Source organism: Macaca thibetana, chromosome 5, assembly GCF_024542745.1.
Source record: "Macaca thibetana thibetana isolate TM-01 chromosome 5, ASM2454274v1, whole genome shotgun sequence".
NCBI lineage: Eukaryota > Metazoa > Chordata > Mammalia > Primates > Cercopithecidae > Macaca > Macaca thibetana.
In genome coordinates this window covers 60,760,770-60,781,103 of record NC_065582.1, presented here as the reverse complement: position 1 = coordinate 60,781,103, position 20,334 = coordinate 60,760,770, and the positions used below count along the sequence as shown (strand labels likewise).

At 35.9% G+C, this 20,334-nt stretch overlaps 1 protein-coding gene across 5 annotated transcripts in view; it reads right to left on the bottom strand.

Annotated features, from left to right (window-relative positions):
• SCLT1 (sodium channel and clathrin linker 1) overlaps positions 1–20,334 on the bottom strand; it is a 214,627-nt gene that overhangs the window by 2,069 nt on the left and 192,224 nt on the right. For 3 of the 5 annotated variants that reach the window (XM_050791221.1, XM_050791219.1, XM_050791224.1), the window contains 2 exons: positions 16,358–16,436; positions 13,935–14,030 (listed from right to left, as the gene is read on the bottom strand). In XM_050791221.1, coding sequence (XP_050647178.1) covers positions 13,935–14,030; positions 16,358–16,436 — 175 coding nt within the window. Of the gene's footprint in view, positions 1–9,498; positions 9,795–13,934; positions 14,031–16,357; positions 16,437–20,334 lie in introns of those variants that run through there. The other 2 variants (XM_050791223.1, XM_050791222.1) reach the window with 1 other exon arrangement.

Sequence of the window (20,334 nt, the reverse complement as noted above, 5' to 3'; positions counted from 1 at the left end):
AAATCTGCTTTTGCTAAATATTTAAAGGTATATATGACTTAGCGGTCCTGAATCAGTTGTTTACTGTTGCCCAATTTAAATCAGGAATGAGAACTGTAGAGAACATATCAAGATTGTGCAGAGCATAGATTCAATGCGCTGCTTTCTGGCTCAACTCTGATGGTGGAACTGAAAAATAACGGTTTGGTTTTAGTCTTCCTCACCTGGAGTTCTTTCCAGAATACAGTTTTGGATCTGAAAATATAGAATCGTTGAAACAACATAGACTTCAGGGTCAGAGAGAACTGTATTTAAAGGCTAAACTATAGTTTACCAGGCATGTGACATTGGCCAAGTCACTGAACCGTTTTAAGCCTCAGTTTTCCCAGAAAGAGGATAACATCTTAGTATCTTAGATACTGAAGTAGTTGTGATTATTTAAAGCAAGTCCATTGAGCACCTTACAGAGAGCATATATTAGGCGTTTAGTAAGTGGTAGGCTATTATTTTTATTAGGAACAAGACACTGATATTTGCAATGTTATTTTAACTGATGAGCTTTCTGAGGTGAAAAAATACTCCTGAATGATGGGAAGGTTGTATTTATAATACAACCTTTAAATAATTTTAAAAATAATTTTTCGAAGAGCAGTTTCATTAAATGCTTTCTTTTGATCACAAAACTCTGGGACAATAGGGCAAAAAAACAGATTATCTGCATTATACACCTTAAGACTTGGCCAAGATCGCAGCAGTAGGTACTGGCAGAACTGGGCCTACACTCATTCTCATTTCTAATTTTGAGTTCTCCCTGCCTGAAACAATCTTTTGTACATCCACTACATGCAGAAATTAGCATATAGTGAAATGTACCTTTTTCTTTATGTTGGGAACAGCAAAACTGGTGTGAATTATGTATTCTCATGTAGATTATAATGATTAGGATCCAAAACAGGATAGCTATCTTAGTCTAATTTATATTTTTTGTAAGGATTTGGCCAGTTAAAAAAAAATTATTTGTACATTTTGCTAAAAGCTTATTTCTTGTTTCTCCTTAGTGACTATTTACTTCCATATTGCTTGCTGTGAGTAAGACCCCTGAGAGAAATAACTGATTCTTCCTACAAGGTCTTAAAGTTGAATAACCACAATAGTTCCCTAGGGAAATTAAGTCCCCAGGAGCCAAAGGAAGGGCCTATCATGGCAGTTGTGCAATCTGTGATGGCAAATGTAGCACCAGGGACTCAGGTTCATGTTTTCACCCAAATCACTGAGAAAACAATTTCTACCTTTGAAGCATTAGCCATCTGCAACAAACTTCACAATTAACTTCGAGGTTGAAATCTTCAATATGATTTCCCTTTAATGCTCAGAACTGCATTAGATGACGTGTTCTAGTCTGAGGTAGGCTTTGATTTCCTGGTCATTGAAAAAGAGGATAAATGCAAATTCAATGTTACCTACTTCCTTGACTTCAACTGTTCCCTGTACTACTTATTCAGTTTGGCATCTCTGCAATCCAGCTTTTCTGGAGTGTGAAGAGATTGCTTATTGGGCATCCCCTCTTGGATGTATACAAGTACTTGAGATTTTGGACCTCTTTCTATATCCTGTTTTAGAGAATGTCCTCCTAGACTGAAACCTGGGAGTCCTTTATGAATTCTTCAGCTCTCACAGCCAAAGAGTGATCAAGGCCTGTGTATTATATTTAATACTGCCTTGATATTTTTTGTTTTGGATCCCACCACCATTTGCTATATAATTCAGGCCTCTTCATTTTTTGCCTGGATTACTGAAGCAGCCACTTATCTGGTTTCCTTGACACAAATCTTACTGAAATTAATCTCTCCAGCATTTGGCTGAAGCCTTGCCAACGGTATCTCCATAGTGATAACTTCTGAAATAAAAGCTGATTTTGTCATTCCACATAGCCTTTGGGGAAACCTCCTGACTTCTGCAGATAATTACAAAGGTTTATCAAGTGGCAAGCACTGCTATGTAATTATGTTAATTAGTTTAATCCTTATAATGTGAAGTAGGCACTATTATCTCCAATTTGCAGATGAGGAAACTGAGGCACAGAGAAATTAAGTAATTTGCTCAAGGTCAGTAGGGGTAGATCTGGGATTCAATCCCAGCCCGTCTGGGATTGAGACCTGTAGGCTGTACTGCCTCTCAGAATATAAAAATAGTTCACACACGGCCGGGCGCAGTGGCTCATGCCTGTAATCCCAGCACTTTGGGAGGCTGAGGTGGGAGGATCCCGAGGTCAGGAGTTTGAGAACAGCCTGACCCATATGGTGAAACCCTGTATCTACTAAAAATACAAAAAATTAGCCAGGTGTGGTGGCGTGCGCCTGTAATCCTAGCTACTCAAGAGGCTGACGCAAGAGAACTGCTTGAACCTGGGAGGCGGAGGTTGCAGTGACCTGAAATCACACCACTGCACTCCAGCCTGGGTGACAGAGTGAGACTCGGTCTCAAAAAAAAAAAAAAAAAAAAAAAAAAAACAGAGTTCACACAAAGTAGTTCGCATATTTTTGAGTATACTGAGGACTACATGTGTAAACTTCAGTTAAATGAATTGGTAAAGTTAAATTTATTTGTAAAGCCAATAAACTTGGTTAAAACATGTTAATGCACTGGTTAAAAGACTTTGAGTATAACCTAATAGATAATGTGCAGGATAGTCTGCTTATGGTCAATTAGTTCCTGCCTTATTCTAGGAAGAATGGAATTAATTTAGTCACATGCATATTTATATAACACACATACATACAAACATATTTACAGATCAAATATATGTATATGTGATCAAAGAAAACAACACTGCTATCAAAGAATAAAGGGAATAACTGAATTCTCTCTATATCCTAACACTGCTTGGAAAGTTACAGAATTATTTAAAATCACAGTTTCTTGATGTTGAGAACTAATATCTTAACACTAAATTAAAGCTATGTAAAACCTCCAAGTCAGCATTTTTGTGATATAAAGTATAATAAATCCAGTTATTTTTACAAATGAGTAAGCAATGCTGAATTAAGTAGCAAAGATAAAAATAATGTGTGTTGTCATTCCTAATGTATTGCCAATGTGTCCTGATATTCTCACTACTACTTGGCTTATATATGGCTGAGTTTTAAAAATTACATTTATAATTATGGGTTAATGTGATTATTTTACTCACTAATCTGGGTGATAGTTCTAACTTCAGGATCATGACCAGTGTAAAACAATTTCTTTATGAAGCAAATCTTTTTCTCTGGTGTTTCCCTTCCCATGCAACAGTTTCAAAGAGAGCTTTTCTCCTTTTTCCCACCAATTTTGGCTCTAATTCAGTTCCATCCTTGGAGCTTCTCTTTTTTATATCAAATGCTTGTGATGATATCTTTGCCTCAACTAGTCTCAAGTACTCTAAGTAAATACCTTTCAAACTCCATGCTTTAAAATATCACACTCTGAAAGGAAATTATACATTATATCACTTTACAATAACTAAACACAATTTAACATTTTTTTGGTCGATTAAAATTGGTGAAACTGTCATCACTCATTGAAGAAACCTGGAAACTTTCAAAGGAGGTATTAAGCTAATTACTATAACTTCCTTTGCTTCCATCTATTTTTTTCTACTACTTACATTTAGGTTGTGGCCAATTTCTTTTCTAGGTCTGAAAAATTTACCAAATCCCACTAGATATGAGGATACTTTTTTCTAGCAAGTTTTTTAGGTATATATACATAATCTGAAAACCAAAAGAGCTTTTTGGGTAGTGCCAGTCAGAGAGGGAATTAAAACAAAAAAAGAGGCTCATAGCTCAGACTTGTTTTAAGGTTGATGAATGAAAAAGTGCAAGTAGAATTTTTCGAAATCTATTTGGCATCTATATATCCAATCAAGAACGCTGATCCTTGAACTGCAAGGACAGAGTGGACACAGGTAAAATCATGAGGGTCACTTGAAGTCTAGAATGTGTGAAGCACTTATTTATATGAGAGCATCTAGATGTTTACAGTAGTTCAAGCCTCCTAACCCAGATGAATTACATCCCATGACACTTGGAGAACCTATAAAGGTTATTTTTGAATCACGGTCAGCAAATGGGAGAGGTGTCAAAATTATAGATTCCTCAAACTCTAAAGATACAACGTTGCACAATAGTACAATTCTAGTGTTGACCAGATCTGGTCTGAAATCCAGCTGTGCCACCTGCCAGCTATGTGACCCCGAGCAAATGACTTAACTTTTACTATACCTCATCTCTTTGGAAAGGAAATAACACCTACCTAGAAGGGCTGTCGGACTATATGAGATAATAATGCAAAATGTTAGCATGATGCATAGCATATGACAGATGCTCAACAAATAGACATTATTAATACACATAAGCATGCTACCATAATCCAGAGAAACTCTCCAATGGATTGGTTTAGTTATTTGAAGAAATATGCTTATAACTTCTCTTATTCTCCTTTATCCCATAGAGTAGTTTAAATGAAAGGAGATCTAGTCTCACTTTTAATCCTCCTAGATGTAAATATTAAAGGTTTCCTTATACTTTATATTATGCTCTGATAGCTTTTTCATTCATTGATAAAAGGACTGTGCTGCCATAGAATGAAAACATTGAATAAAAACTTCCATAATGCCTTATCAAAGGAATTGAAGAGTTTTAACAAACATAAAAGGAACCTGCTGTGATCACTAGGATGCTACATGGATTTATTAAGAAGGCTAAGTTACTTTTCATTTTGGACAGGATTACTGGATTACATCTGGAGAATATGACTAGTGTGGCATAAATGAACTTTTGCTTGGCAGAAGGCTGGATCTTTCTTGATGTTCTTATGATAGTGCACAAGCAGCCATATGGGCCAGATTAAAACCAGGTTGAATTACTACATCTGACATGTGCTGATCATTTACCCATTTAAGGGAGGTGGTGCTCGGTATGCTCTGAGACTGTCTATATTTCAATCTGTCTGTTTCTTTTCTTTTTTTTCAATGGTTCAAATGAAAATATGGGTAGCATGTTTATCAAATGTGTGGCTAGCATTCATTGTAAATAAAAAATTGTCTGTGGTGCAAGAAATATAGCAGTAAATAAAGACAGACATGGCTCCTATTGTAGAGCTATCAAACGAGGTAACAGAATTAGGAGCTAAAATGACCTCAGAAGTTTCTAATAATTTAATTAAATTTAATAGGGATAAATAACTAGTCTTGTATTTAGGCAAAGATTTGGCTTAGCAACAAAACCTTTGAAAAAGACTTAGGATTTTTTTGGCCGGGCGCGGTGGCTCAAGCCTGTAATCCCAGCACTTTGGGAGGCCGAGATGGGCGGATCACGAGGTCAGGAGATCGAGACCATCCTTGCTAACCCGGTGAAACCCCGTCTCTACTAAAAATTACAAAAAAACTAGCAGGGCGAGGTGGCGGGCGCCTGTAGTCCCAGCTGCTTGGGAGGCTGAGGCAGGAGAATGGTGTGAACCTGGGAGGCGGAGCTTGCAGTGAGCTAAGATCTGGCCACCGCACTCCAGCCTGGGCGACAGAGCGAGACTCTGTCTCAAAAAAAAAAAAAGAAAAAGACTTAGGATTTTAGTTGACAACATGCTCAATATCTGTCCAACAGTGTGATTCAACTTTCCCTTCAAAACTCCATAAAAGCTAATAATTTTAAGCTGCATTAATGGAAGTGTAAACTATGGAATAAGTTCTATAGAATAAACTATAGAATAGTAATTCATATTTTTTCCTCATCCTAAACACTGAAAAATATTACATATGTATACTTCAATGAATCACTAACTACAGTGACCCCCTAAGCATGATTTCCTAAGAAACTTTCAGAATCTTCTTGGGGTAGGGAGAAGACAAAGGGTACATAGTTTGAAGCCATATCTATTCTCTGGAGATCTAATAAGTTGTCGGCTTACACATAGGCAAATATCACACATGGGGGGCACCTATGAGAATGTGGAACACATGTGAGTGTTTTGCGGTGAATTCTTGAGCTAGAGGATACCAGTGTTGTAAAAAATTTCTTTTAAGATGCCTTTCTGTCCAATGACTTTTATTATCTAAGCATATTTTTCTTCCTTATATATTTCTAAGGTTTAAGGGATGGTAAGGGACAGGTTTTTATCTGCAACCTCAGGGTACTGCAATGTCTCTGTCTACATGTTTATGTGTATATAGGTATGTTTTAGGTAATCACTAGACAAATTTAATTATTTTTGATAAAAATTTTTGCAAAAAAGTTCATTACAAATTTATTTTGAAAAAATGATAAAAGACATTATGGTTAAAGAATAGAATTTATAGTAAAATGTTTAAAGTGTTTTTTCACTCTTTCTTGATTTGAGAGTTGGTTTGGCAAGACTATGTAGCTATGAAATATTTAATATTTGCAGACTTAATGAGTGACTCAATTGCTGCTAATGTTTTCCCATGTTTGGGGTAGTTATAATTCTCACACCAGAGAAGAAATTAGAAGATTGTTGCCTGCCCTAGTTTGCATATTTGTATACAAAGGGAAGAAGAGGTAATCATCTCCTTTCTTCTTCAGGGAGAAACAATCAAGAAACATGAATAAATAAAATGAACTAGCTGTGTTGTCCTCAATAGCAGATCTATGTCACTTCTTACCTCTTTCCTACTCATTTCTCCTGTATAGTAAAATACAGTTCACAGAATAAATGATATTGTTTGTATCATTTATAAATGAAGACTGACCTATATGAGAAGTGTTAAAAACTCCACTACATTTTTACATTGGAAATTATTATTGTTATTATTTTTTTTGAGATGGAGTCTCGCTCTGTCGCCCAGGCTGGAGTGCAGTGGTGCGATCTCAGCTTACCGCAAGCTCCGCCTCCCAGGTTCACGCTATTCTCCTGCCTCAGCCTCCCGAGTAGCTGGGACTACAGGTGCCTGCCACCAGGCCCTAATTTTTTGCATATTTAGTAGAGATGGGGTTTCACCATGTTAGCCAGGATGGTCTCGATCTCCTGACCTCGTGATCCACCCGCCTTGGCCTCCCAAAGTGCTGGGATTACAGGCCTGAGTCACTGCAACCGGCCTACACTGGAAATTATTAACAAACTTTTCTGAAAAGAAAAAAACCCTCAAGTTTAGTTCTGTTGCTAAACATAGCTTAAGCCTGTTCAAATTCAACAGAGGTCAGAAAGGCATATTATCTGCATATTAGCAGCCTATTCTTCTCTTGGAGAATATCTAAGTATGCAAGGAGATCCAAGAGAAGATGGGTTATCAGAATGTGAAGAGTAGTTGCCTGAGGCCAAAGTTTGGAGGAAGTATCTCTGTTCCGAGATTTTCCCTTGAAAAAATACGTATGGAAAGTTAGATTTTTTGAAAACGTGTAATAATATAATACTTATATTCCATTTGCTAGAGTGTTAGTTTCTGAAGTGCTTTCTTCTACAGTCTCATACTTTTGATAGACATAAAATTCTAACATCCCTAAAATTTTCTAAAAATAAATTCTATGTTCTATAAATATGAATATGAACATAACTCTTACTACATGGAAATTAGTCTGTGAATGACCTGGGAAGGAATTTAAAGAATCAAATGAAAAATTCTTTAAGAAATGAAAATAAGCTATGTGCCTCCAATCTGATTACCATTTAACTGCCATATAGGTATGATTTGGTCTCATCATTGCATTTGATACTAGCAACCATGCGCCTTCCTTGAGTGGTTTATCATGTTGGAGTCTCTTTGTTATGACCCTCTCATTGCTCCTATTTAGTCTCCTATAATGACTCATCTTCGTGAGCTCATTCAACAAATAAAGACATTCCTTCAGGTCCTGTTCTTAAAAACTCAGTTGTTGAAAAAGCAGTTATTGAATACCCTCCATGTGCCAGGGACTATATTGGGTGCTAGGGAGAAAATAAATGAGAATACATGTGGTCTTACTCTTACTGAGCTTGTACTCTGTTGGGGAGAAGATGACATGAAAGAAAGTATTCCAAAAAGAGTTAATTACAAATATTGATAAGTGCTTTGAAGGAAAACTACGGTGCACTATTATGAGCAATATAACAAGGGGATCTTTTTGAGGCTAGGGAGGGCCTCTGAGGAACTGATATTTGAGTAGAGATCTGAAAAGTGTATAAATAAAAAAGTACATGCAGATGCCAGACACAGTGGCTGAGGCCTGAAATCCCAGCACTTTGGGAGGCCAAGGCAGGCAGATCAACTGAGGTCAGGAGTTCGAGACCAACCTTGCCAAGATGGTGAAACCCCGTCTCTATTAAAAACAGAAAAATTAGTGGGTGTGGTGGCGGGCGCCTGTAATCCCAGCTACTTGGGAGGCTGAGACAGGAGAATGGCTTGAACCTGGGAGGCGGAGGTTGCAGTGAGCTGAGATCATGCCTCTGTATTCCAGCCTGGGCGATTGAGCAAGACTGTCTCAAAAAAAGAAGGTACATGCAGAGACCCTGTATTGGGAGGGAGGATTTTATATTGATGAAAGTAAAGAAGGCCATCAAAGTCAGAGCACAAGAAATGGAGGGGAAGACAAGTGTGGGAGGAGGCTGAAGAGACTGCTATTCACATCATGGAAGGCCCCAAAGGTAGCTCTTCCACTTCCACAGCTTCAATTCTCAGCTCCACACAAAAGGCTCCCATCGCACACTGGGGCCTGCTGAGGGGTGAAAGGGTAGGGGAGGATCAGCATTAGGAGAAATACCTAATATAGATAACAGGTTGATGGGTGCAGCAATCCACCATGGTACATGTATACCTATGTAACAAACCTGCACCTTCTGCATATTTACCCTAGAACTTAAAATATGATAATAATAATAAAAAAAGATTCCTATGACTGTCTTAACTGTTAGCATCAGTACTAAATTTCTGACTGATGGTTGAATATCTACACGTGAATGTTTTCATGTCACCTTCAACTCAAACTCATTATCTTTTATCTGGACAACTGCAGCAGTCTCCTGATTGGTTATCCAGATGCAAACCTCTCTGCTTTAACCAACAGAAACCAGGGTGCACTAAGTTCAAACCAGAGAACAGGTACATGTATCTATGAAGATCAATAGGACTTCAATAGTTCAATGCCATGCAGTCTTAGCACCTAAGATCTCCATTTGATTAGTATTGCTTTAAGTAACATGTAAAAAACTCCTTCCAAATTCTTAAATATCAAGTTTCATAAATACTGAAAACTGTAAGTTAAAAATGAAGCACTACAATCATACATTAAAATACATGACAGCATTGTTTTAGAAAGTGCACAATTTATTACATTTATGAGTTCATAATAAAATGGATACTTAGGAACTTTAAAAATGAGTTAGAAGTAACAATTAGATGTAAAATTTTCAAATCTTGGAAACTGAAATATTAAATTCTAGAATTTTCTTAAAAATTCTTTCTTATGAAAGAGAAATTTGCATAGTTTGAAAATTATTATAGCCTTTCAAGGGAAAAAGGAGGAATTAAAAAACAGACACATTGATGAAGGCAATGAGTTCTTCTCAGCTGGTTTATTCTCCACTGAAGCTCAATATAGGATTATATTTTCTTTACTTACAGGAAGTGGTCACTGCTCTGTTTTCCAATAACCCTCAAAACAGAATAACAATGCTTACGCAAAATAACACAAGCCTTAACTATTATATTCTGCAGGCTTTACCATTTCAATACACTTCTAGTCCAACTGCTTTCCCAACTCTAAAGTTCTGTGAATGAACTATGAATATTTTTAAATATTTTCCAGATTCATCAGGGAGGCTGCTTTTCTTCTCTGCACTGTAATCACACTGAGCTGCAATTAAAATAAACAATCGGTAAGTAGTTACTTTTTCTGTGGAAAATCTTAGATTAATACAAAGTAGAATGCATCACAACCTATAAGTACTGAAAACGGTCTTATTGGAAAGGGTTTTGTAAACGATCTTTTTCTTTTTGAGGCAGTCTTGCTCTGTTGCCCAGGCTGGAGTACAGTGGTACAATCACAGCTCACTGTAGCCTTGACCTCCCAGGGTCAAGTGATCCTTCTGCTTCAGCCTCTTCAGTAGTCACTTTGCCTGGTTAATTTTAATTTTTTTCAGAGACAGGGTCTCACTACATTGACCAGACCAGCCTTGAACTCCTGGGCTCAAGCAATCCACCCACCTTGGTCTCAAAGTACTGGGATTATAGGTGTAAGCCTCTGTGCCCAGTCAGTGATCGTTTTTAAATTAATATCTATTTTACTCTTAAAACTTTAAAATGTCTATTACATTAGAGAAATGCAGGTCAAATAAGACATTCGATAGCTCAGGGTTGATATGCTTAGAATTGTAAAACATATTCCAGATGGATGAAACACATCTAGATAAAAGTTAATCAGGAAAGTTTCTAAAACACAAACTAATGTGAGCCAACACAATGCAAGGCTGATAATAAAGTGAAGATAGATCTTAACAAGAAAAGTCTAATAGAAAAATAATCTTTAAATGTTAGTAGGAATTGATAATATATACACATGGTAAAAAAAAAAGATCTAACAGTATGAAATGGTAGACAGCATAAAGGAAGTCTCATTCCCATTGCTGTCTTTCATTCCAGACACCTCTCCAGATACAACCAGTATTTCCAGTAAAGTATGCTTCCAGAAATATTTTAAATGAGAATATATATATTTCTTCTTTCCTTTTATTTAAAAAATGATGAAAGAATTATAAACACTTTTCATCTTGTTTTCTTTTCTTCTAAATTATCTACCTTAGAAATAGCTCTATATTAGGACTATTATACTTTATTCTTCTTAATAGCTGCAAACTATTCCTCTGTATGAATACTCCATAATTTAACTAGTCTGCTATTGTTGGGTATTTGTATGGTTTTTAATCTTTTAAAGTGATAGACAACGCTTCAATCAGTATTTTTACATGTTTGCTTCCTGGCAAAAATGTTTCCAGGTGCAAGTATGGGTCAAAGGTTACATACATTTACAGTTTTTGAAAGATACTGCCAAACTGTGCTCTTATACCAACATGTGCTTATATCAATAACGTGTGAGAGTGCCAGCACAATGCATTTCCAAACTTCACGATCTGATAGGTGAAAAATGATGTGATTACAGTTTACATTTGTATTTGTCTTATAGGCGAGGGTGAACATCTTTTTAAATGTTTAAAAGCCATCTGTCCTTCTTTCTCCATAAACTTCCTTTATATATTTGTCTACTGGACTGTGGCATTTTTTGAAAACTTAGGCATCCTTCGTATGTATTTAGGGCATTAGCCTTTTGTCATATATGGTACAAATATTTTTCTCGGTTTGTCACTGACTTTATGACTTTTTCTGATACAGATATTTGAAACTGTGAACATATTTATTATTTTTTTTCTTAGCTTCTAGGTTTTGTGTTCTTGCATTGAAAGGCTTCACCACACTGATTTAAAAAACTCATATGTTGAAAGACCACAGTATGGCATTCAACCATTTAGAGTGATACACTTAGAATGGATGAATAACATGTAGAGAAAGTTAATCAGAAAAGCACATTTAGAGCAAAGTGAATCAGCATGATTCAGGGCTTGTATTGAACCAGTAACACGATGCTGCACTGCACTATGGTAAGTGTGATGTGTCAGAGACGATAATAATTTTAAAATTTTTCTGCATTTTGTTAATATCATGCATTTAGTAGGATATTATTTCTAATAGCACTTTTTCAGTTTTTATAGGAAAATTAGAAGATTCAGAGAGGGCAAATATAAAAATTAAAAAAATAAAATGTACATCTTACAAACAAAGTTGATCACCTGGACTCATATAAAACAGAACAAATATTAACTCCAGGGAAGAAATTCCTTTTTGGGTAAGGGGAAAGTGCCAAATGATTACCTTCCATCTTCAAATAGGAACAGAAGGGAAGGAGACAAGCTTAGGGAAAGATTTGTTACAGAACAATTCGTGAAGTGGTTACTGACAAAACATTTTAAAAAGGTTACTTAAAAGAATGGTGGAATCTTTCCCATTGGAGAGTTTAAACAACAGAAGAAACATCAGTACTAGACTGTTTAGGTTTAATTTTTTCAGGGAGGAAACTAATCTAGATGCTAACTGGTTATATAATTAATGTCCTGTAATTGTACCGTTTTTACTATAGAACTCAAGGTAGCTGATTTTACATAGACATTTTCTTTGCCATTTGCCTTAAAAAAGGTAAATGAGAAGCTTTAAAGATTATGATATAGAAATTTAATTTCGTATATATCCTTCTAAATATCTACTTATCACTAAGGGAAATGCTTTACATGTGTTAATTCTTTTGATCCTTTAATAACCATATGAGGGAGGTGTTATTATCCTATATTAAACATGAGGAAACTGAGGCTTAGAGAAGTTGAAATTGCCCAAAGTCACATGACTACTTAATGGCACTAAATGGCACTAAGGGATTTGCCTGACACCGAAACACATACTCTCCAGATACTGTCCAGTGTACCTAACTTCTGTTACCTTATAACCTAAATATGTTCTTAAATAATTGGCTAACCCATTAGTTAATTCATAACTTCATCAGACATAAAAATTATTTGACAAGGCTGTAATTACTTTCAAGAGGGAGAGGAACAGAAGGATAAATTATTACTAAATTTTCTTTAAGTGGCATGCCATGTTCATAACAGAAGTAGATTTTAAAAAATCTGTAAATATCATGAACATAAACTGAATTCAGCAAGCAGAGTGGCTTTACTATGTATAAAATGCTGTAGTAGTTAAGAATATTAATTTTGATTGAAATAATACATTTATAAGCAAATATAATTAATAATATAGTAATTTGATTTGTTTTTATTTTCTTGCCTGCCCTATGTATCCATCCATTTCAACTGTCTGTTTCTAGTCTATCTTTATAATCACTGAACTGGTCTCATTTTGTTCCTCATAAGAGGGACTATTGCTCCTACTTTATAATCAAGGGCCCACTTCATTTATATGATGTGTGTGTATTAAGAGAAATTATCCCTTAGTATTTCATTGATATTCTGCATTTTCTACTCTATTTCCCACTGGACAACTTTTATATTGTATTTTAGATTTTTTTGGTCATATGAAAATATGCATTAAGTAAATTAACCTGTAAGCCAAGGAAATTTTTTTCCACTGAAAAGTAAAATAAAAACAAAGGCAGAGAATTTGAAATATTACTTTCAAAGCAATATTATCTACTTTCAAATCTGTTAGTGAATATCTGCCTAGTTTTAGACAGAATATAATTCCAGAGCAGTGTTGTATAACAGAACTTTTTGTTATGACAGAAACGTTCCATATCTATGCTGTCCAATGTGATAGCCCTAGCTACATACGGCTATTGAGCACTTCAAATCTGACTAGTATGACTGAGGATCTCAATTTTAAATTTTATTTAATTTAAATTAATTTAAATATAAATAGTGGCCTGTGGCTAGAGGTTATGATAGTTAAGACAGTATATTTCTTTTCTTTCTTTTTTTTTTGTTGAGACAGGGTCTCACTCTGTCCGCCAGGCTGGAGTGCAGTGGTAGAAGCATGGCTCACTGCAGCTTCGACTTCTTGGGCCCAAGCCATCCTCCTGCCTCAGCCTTCTGAGTAGTTGGAACCACAGGTATGCACCACTATACTTGGCTAATATTTAAAATTTTTTGTACAGAAAAGGTATTGCCATGTTTCACAGGCTGGTCTTGAACTCCTGGCCTCAAGTGATCCTCCTGCCTAGGCCTCCCAAATTGCTGGTGTTACAGTTGCGAACCACCACGCAGAGCTTATTTTTGTTTCCAATGTTTACTTTTTCAACCTCACATATTAAAGGGATTAATTTTAAAATATATTAATCTAGTAAAAATAAACTATTAAGTTCTCTGGGAACTTCTAAAAAACTTATCTTATCTTTGAACTGTTTACTATCTAGGGATAAGAGGATGCTCCCTACCTGCTGGGAAGCTGAAGCAGCTCTCTCTTCTGCCTGACTTAGACGCCTTTGAAGTCTGTTGGCTTTTTCTCGATGCTCTAGAATTAGCTTTTCATTCTATTAAGGGGAAATAGAAAACAAGTTAGAAATCCATATGTGATATGGAGATGTTTTGTGGAATAATCAATGAAAAATCTGGACATCATTTTACCACTTATAAAATACAAATAATATTATCTCAAAATTTACATTTTTTCAAGTTATGAGCTTTAAAATAAAACTTAGCTTTACATTCTTAATAAATTGTTTTCTTTCTCCCACATGCCAGCAAAGAAAGTGAATTAACAAATCTCAAAGCAAAATGACTCGGAAGAATAAGACTTTCAATTTGTGAAGATCACTGCTTCAGAATCACCTGGACTGTGAAAACACAGACTGCTGGGCCTTACAACCAGAGCTTTAGTAGGGTTGGGATGAACTGTTTCTGTATGTTCCCCAAGACATCTGCATACTCCAGCGTCTATTAGGGTCAACACAGCTATTAGGTACTGTCATGGGTTAAATTGTGTCCTAACCCCCAGTACCTATGAATATGACCTTGTTTGGAAATAGAGTCCTTGCAGATGATCAAGTTGAGATGAGATCACTAGAGTGGACCATAATCCATATGACTGATGTCTTCATAAAAGGGGAAATTTGGACACAGAGACATACATGTACAAAGGAAAGACAAGTTGAACACAGAGAGAACACAATCTCCACGCCAAGGAATGTCTGAGGCTACCAGAAGCTGGGAGAAAGGCATGAAACAGATTCTCCCTCACAGCTCTCAGAAGGAACCAACAATGTCAACACCTCAATTTTGGACTTCTAGCCTCTGGAACTAAGAGACAATTATTTTCTGTTGTTTAAGGCACCCAGTTTCTAATACTTTGTTATGGCAAGAACTATACAGGCATCACGAATACAAAGCTGTCACAACATACTGTCATGCAGACAAGTCCAAATAATTTATCAATTAAAAAACGGATTAGCTATCTCCATACTTACTAGCCTGGTTATAGTACATCTGAGAAAGCATTTTTGTACAACTAGAATTGTTAAACAGTTTTTCTGGCACTTATCTGAATGAGATAATAATATAAGCCTAATCAGGAAGAGTTAGAAAGACACATTTTCTTTCTTTTTTTTTTTTTTTGAAAAACACATTTTCTATGAAGAATCAGAAACTTATAGTTCCCATGTACTAACATACAAGTGATAAGAATGAATGTTGTGGCTATGACAGTAATATAAAATATTGAAATAACAGTATCCTGCTAAAATGAGCTTATTATATTTCTTATTATGCCCAAAAGTAAAATTAAATGTTATGAAGAGAACTATATTGGCTGGTCCAATTTACCAAGATGTTTAAATCTGTAGCCTTTAAATTTTAAGAAGCACATCACATGCTAGAGAAAACATGGGGGAAAAATTCTATCATCTGTAATAATCATTTTCGTATTTATAATCAGACTTCATATAATGCAACTTCTTCTATACTGCTACCATAATGGCTGAGGAACAGTTTAGATAGGATACATCCTAATATATGCAACTGTTCCTTTTCTGTTCTCATTTTGGTTGCTTTTGATCTTCCTATATTATTAACATTACTGTACTGAATATCTTCTTTTAAATTTTTCTGTATTGTAAATTACTTCATCAGAATAGATATCTGGAAGTGGGAGCTACCTGAAAGATTATTTTAATGGCTATTCCTTAAATAATTTCTAAATGGCTCATATCAGTTCATAATGCCATGATGCTTAGGAGTAATGATTTCACTATGGTTCCTATAGTAGACCACAAAGATGGAGTAGACCATGTACTCAGGGAAATTCCAACAAACATTTGAAGTTAGAACATCAAATGAAGATGAACATCAAATGAAGAGATCTAAAAAGCCCCAATCATAATCCAAAAATTGTTTACTTTTTGAACGCCTCAAGGAAAAAAACTTGAACTCTTGCTATATTTAGTTCTAAGTCATAAATCTAAATATATTTTAATATATTACAGTAGGCAAAAGTATTTTTTATGTGATGTGTCTTTCGGGATGGATTAAAATGAAAAAAGATGAATGGGTTAAAAAATAATTTTAGAGATGCATAAGAATAAAGGGGATCCTAATACATTCTCTGAAATACTACAAAAGTTCTATTGGTAAAACAGAAATAAGAGCTCTACCTTTTATTATTTACATATGATGAATCTGATGAATCACTGACGTTCAAAGCTTTTATTCACATTATATTGCGTGTCGGCTTTTAGGGTTATGGATGATTTCTGTATTGTTATTTCCAAGTAGAGAAATAATTTGGATTTGGCTCAGGTAAAATTCTATAACATGTGTATCAAGCTGCAGCAGAAAGCACTTCCCAGAGGAGTCATTATCTTACCTCAACTACCTTTTCATTTGCCATTTCCAGCTGAGAAAGCAGCTCTTGGGTATGAAGTTTCTGTCGACTCAACTCACTCCTATTAATCAAAAGACAGCACCAAAAAAATCCATTAATATAATTGTTCCAAATAGAAAACTGAATCTTTATTAGCAAGTTCATGATTTGAACAAAAATATCATCTTCATGTGCAAAATAAAGTCACTTACTAATAGACCATACCTCAAAGGACTCATTTATTTCTTTTTAATAAAATACACATATATTCTAGAGATCAGTTGCACAACAATGTGTATATATGTAACACTATTGAATTGTACACTTAAAAATTGTTAAGGTGGTAAGTTTTATGTGTATTTTATCATAATTAAAAAAATTTTATCACAATTAAAATGGTAAATTTTGTTATGTATATTTTGCCAAACTAAAAAAAACAAAATAAAAACACATATTTTTTTTTTTTGAGACTGTATCTTCAATATTATTTGGAGATACTATTAGACACTAAAATAAAAGCATACTCATATCAAAAAGATACAGTATTTATTACTACAAAATCTCGTAAGCTACTGTGCTTCTTAGCTATAGTATGTGTTTTTTTTTTTTTTTTTTCTTTCTTTTTTTTTTTTTTAATGAGACGGAGTCTCACTCTGTAGCCCAAACTGAAGTGCAGTGGCATGACCTTGGCTCACTGCAACCTCTGCCTCCCAGGCTCAAGTGATTCTTGTGCCTCAGCCTCCAGAGTAGCTGGGACTACAGGCATGCACCACCACGCCTGGCTAATTTTTTGTATTTTAGTAGAGATGGGTTTTCACCATGTTGCCCAGGTTGGTCTCCAACTCCTGAGCTCAAGCAACCCGCCCTCCTCGGCCTCCCAAAGTGCTGGGATTATAGGCATAAGCCACCATGCCCAGCCTTAGTATGCATTTGTAAGATTCATATACAGTGCTTTTTAGGGGAGCTCAACTCTTAGAAATTTAAGGCAACATTAATTACTCCAGTATCACTTCAGTGCGGTACAGTTAGAATTCTTATTCATGTTTTGGTTGTAAATGTACTGTATTTTACTCATTCATATCATTTATGCTTCATTACCTAAAAGTATCTTATGCACAGAACTGTCTTCTTTGTTGTTGTTCAACATATAAGTATTATACTGCTTTTAGTCAAAAGTCACTTCAAGAGTTTCAGGTTAAGGGTACATACAATGTAGCATTAAAAATAACTTAATCTGAACAAAGATCAGATAAATTTGTGAGTATTACATATAATGAATCAATGACATTCAAAGCTTTTCTTACTGTGTGTGAACTTTTAGGGTTATGGATGGTTATGGATGATTTCTGTATCATTATTTCCAAGGAGAGAATTAATTTGGATTTGGCTCAGGTGAAATTCTTGATTCAGTATTGGCTTTTATCCTTTGACCTCATTTGTGCTTCTGAAATCAATCAACAGATTAGCTCTTCCAAAATAACTTAAGCTTTGATTTTTTTCAAAGGAGCCAGCAAACAGCCTACAAATTTGGTAAGCCTCTGAAGTGTCCTATTATTGAGTGAATAGTTGTTAAAAATAGCAAGTAATCTGTTATAAATATATAAAACAAAAAGCAATGCCATCCACTATTCAATTATACAAATAGTTACTGAACATTCGTTACAGGCCAGGTGCAAGATATGTGGTGGCAAACATAGTTGTTGTCATCATAGAACTGACAGACTACGAGGGAGATCGGTTATTCTAACTCAGTGATTTCATAAATACAGGTTCACTGACTATGAGGGGTTTGAGTATCTATCATTAATTCCATGACAGATAAAGCCAAATATATTGTTTTAGCTTTGAGTGATAATAACAAAATATAATAAATTATTATGCTTACTTTAAAGTATCTTCTGCAGCTTAAAATTATTGCCCAACCATCCCCCCAACAACATAAGAAAAAAACCAACTAAAGAATGATAAATAAAATGACTAGTGGCCAGTCTTCCAGGTCAAATGTAATTAAAGGTGAAAGTTATACATATTAGTGCTGATGAAAAAGAAATTGTGAGTATAATTTAGATTAAGATGAAACAATGATCACATTTATAAAGTTAGCCGACATTCAGTTTACACAAAACGTTTCAGGGAAACACCTACTTGTATAATTTCATGCCTAAACTATTCTTCAGTTCTTACTCAAGATAATCTGAATGATGGATAGTAATAATTTTCCACAATATTTAAGATCACAAAGACATAAATCATTAAATGAAAATATACTTTAAGTTACCCTTAATCCACATAAATATTTATCTCTTTATATGTCAAGCTCTGTCTCCCCCACTGGATGGTGAGCAACTTTGTTACTCATCTGTGTACTCAACAAAGCTTGGCAAATAATAGTGAAAATGATGTGATGATGATAATAAGAGCAAACATTTCCACAGTATTTGCTTACAATGTGCCAGACACTGTTGTAGGTGCTTTCATAAATTAATTTAATATTTAGTTTGCATGACTAATATATGAAATTCTCATTTTTTTTTTTTTTGAGATGGAGTCTTGCTCTGTCGCCCAGGCTGGAGTGCAGTGGTGCCATCTCGGCTCACTGCAAGCTCTGCCTCCCAGGCTCATGCCATTCTCCTGCCTCAGCCTCCCAAGTAGCTGGGAATACAGGCGCCCACCACCACGCCCGGCTAATTTTTGTATTTTCAGTAGAGATGAGGTTTCACCGTATTAGCCAGGATGGTCTCAATCTCCTGACCTCGTGATCTGCCCTCCTCGGCCTCCCAAAGTGTTGAGATTACAGGAGTGAGCCACCACACCCAGCCCTGAAATCCCAATTTTTACATATGAGAAAATTAAAAGACAGAAATTAAAAAAATAAGTAACTTGCCTAGGATCACATAGCTTGTCAGGTTTTTTTGTTTGTTTTTTGAGACAGGGTCTCACTCTGTCACCCAGGCCAGAGTGTAGTGGCACAATCACAGCTCACTGCAGCCTCCACCTCCCAGGCTCAGGTGGTCCTCTTGCCTCAGCCTCCTGAGTAGCTGAGCCTACAGGTGCATGCCATCATGCCCGGCTAGTTTTTTTGTATTTTTTGTAGAGACAGGGTTTTGCCATATTATTGCCCAGGTTGATCTAGAACTCCTGGGCTCAAGCAGTCCTTCCACCTTGGCCTCCTGAAGTGTTAGGATTACAGGCGTGAGCCACCGCATCTGGCTACTTGTCAGCTGTAGAGTCAAGATTAAAAAAACTTGGCCCTTTGATTCCAAAGTCTGTGCTCTTAACCACTGCCCTATACTGCAACATGGAAGGTAAATAATGAAAGTTCGTTGAATAACACACACACACACACACACACACACGCAGAGAGTATATGTGTGTGTGTATGTGTATTAGGCCTTCTAGGAATATGAAAATTTATATACTTACTTGGAAACCTAACAATTAAATTTTTACTTCAGACTTCTTCCCTAAAAGTCCAGTCTTAAACTCAAACTTAACAAGCCTAATATCAAGCTTTTTGCATTGTCTCACAAATCTACTTCTCATCCTGCTGCTCAGTTTTTATACTGACATCTCTGCTCTAGGTGTCTAGGTTAAAAAGTTTAAAGTCAACTCCTATTTCTCACTTTGTCCTTCTTTTTTTTGTGAGACAGTCTCGCTCTGTCTCCCAGGCTGGAGTGCAGTGGCATGATCTCAGCTCACGGCAACCTCCACCTCCCCCGGTTCAAGTAATTCTCCTGCCCCAGCCTCACCAGTAGCTAGGATTACAGGCACCCACCACCATGCCCAACTAATTTTTGTAGTTTTAGTAGAGATGGGGTATCACCATGTTGGCCAGGCTGGTATCAAACCCCTGACCTCAGATGATCCACCCACCTTGGCCTCCCAAAGTGCTGGGATTACAGGCATGAGCCACTGCGCCCAGCTTCTCACTTTGTCTTAAATGCAACTTCTCATTTACCCTGAAAGAGACTCTCTCTTTG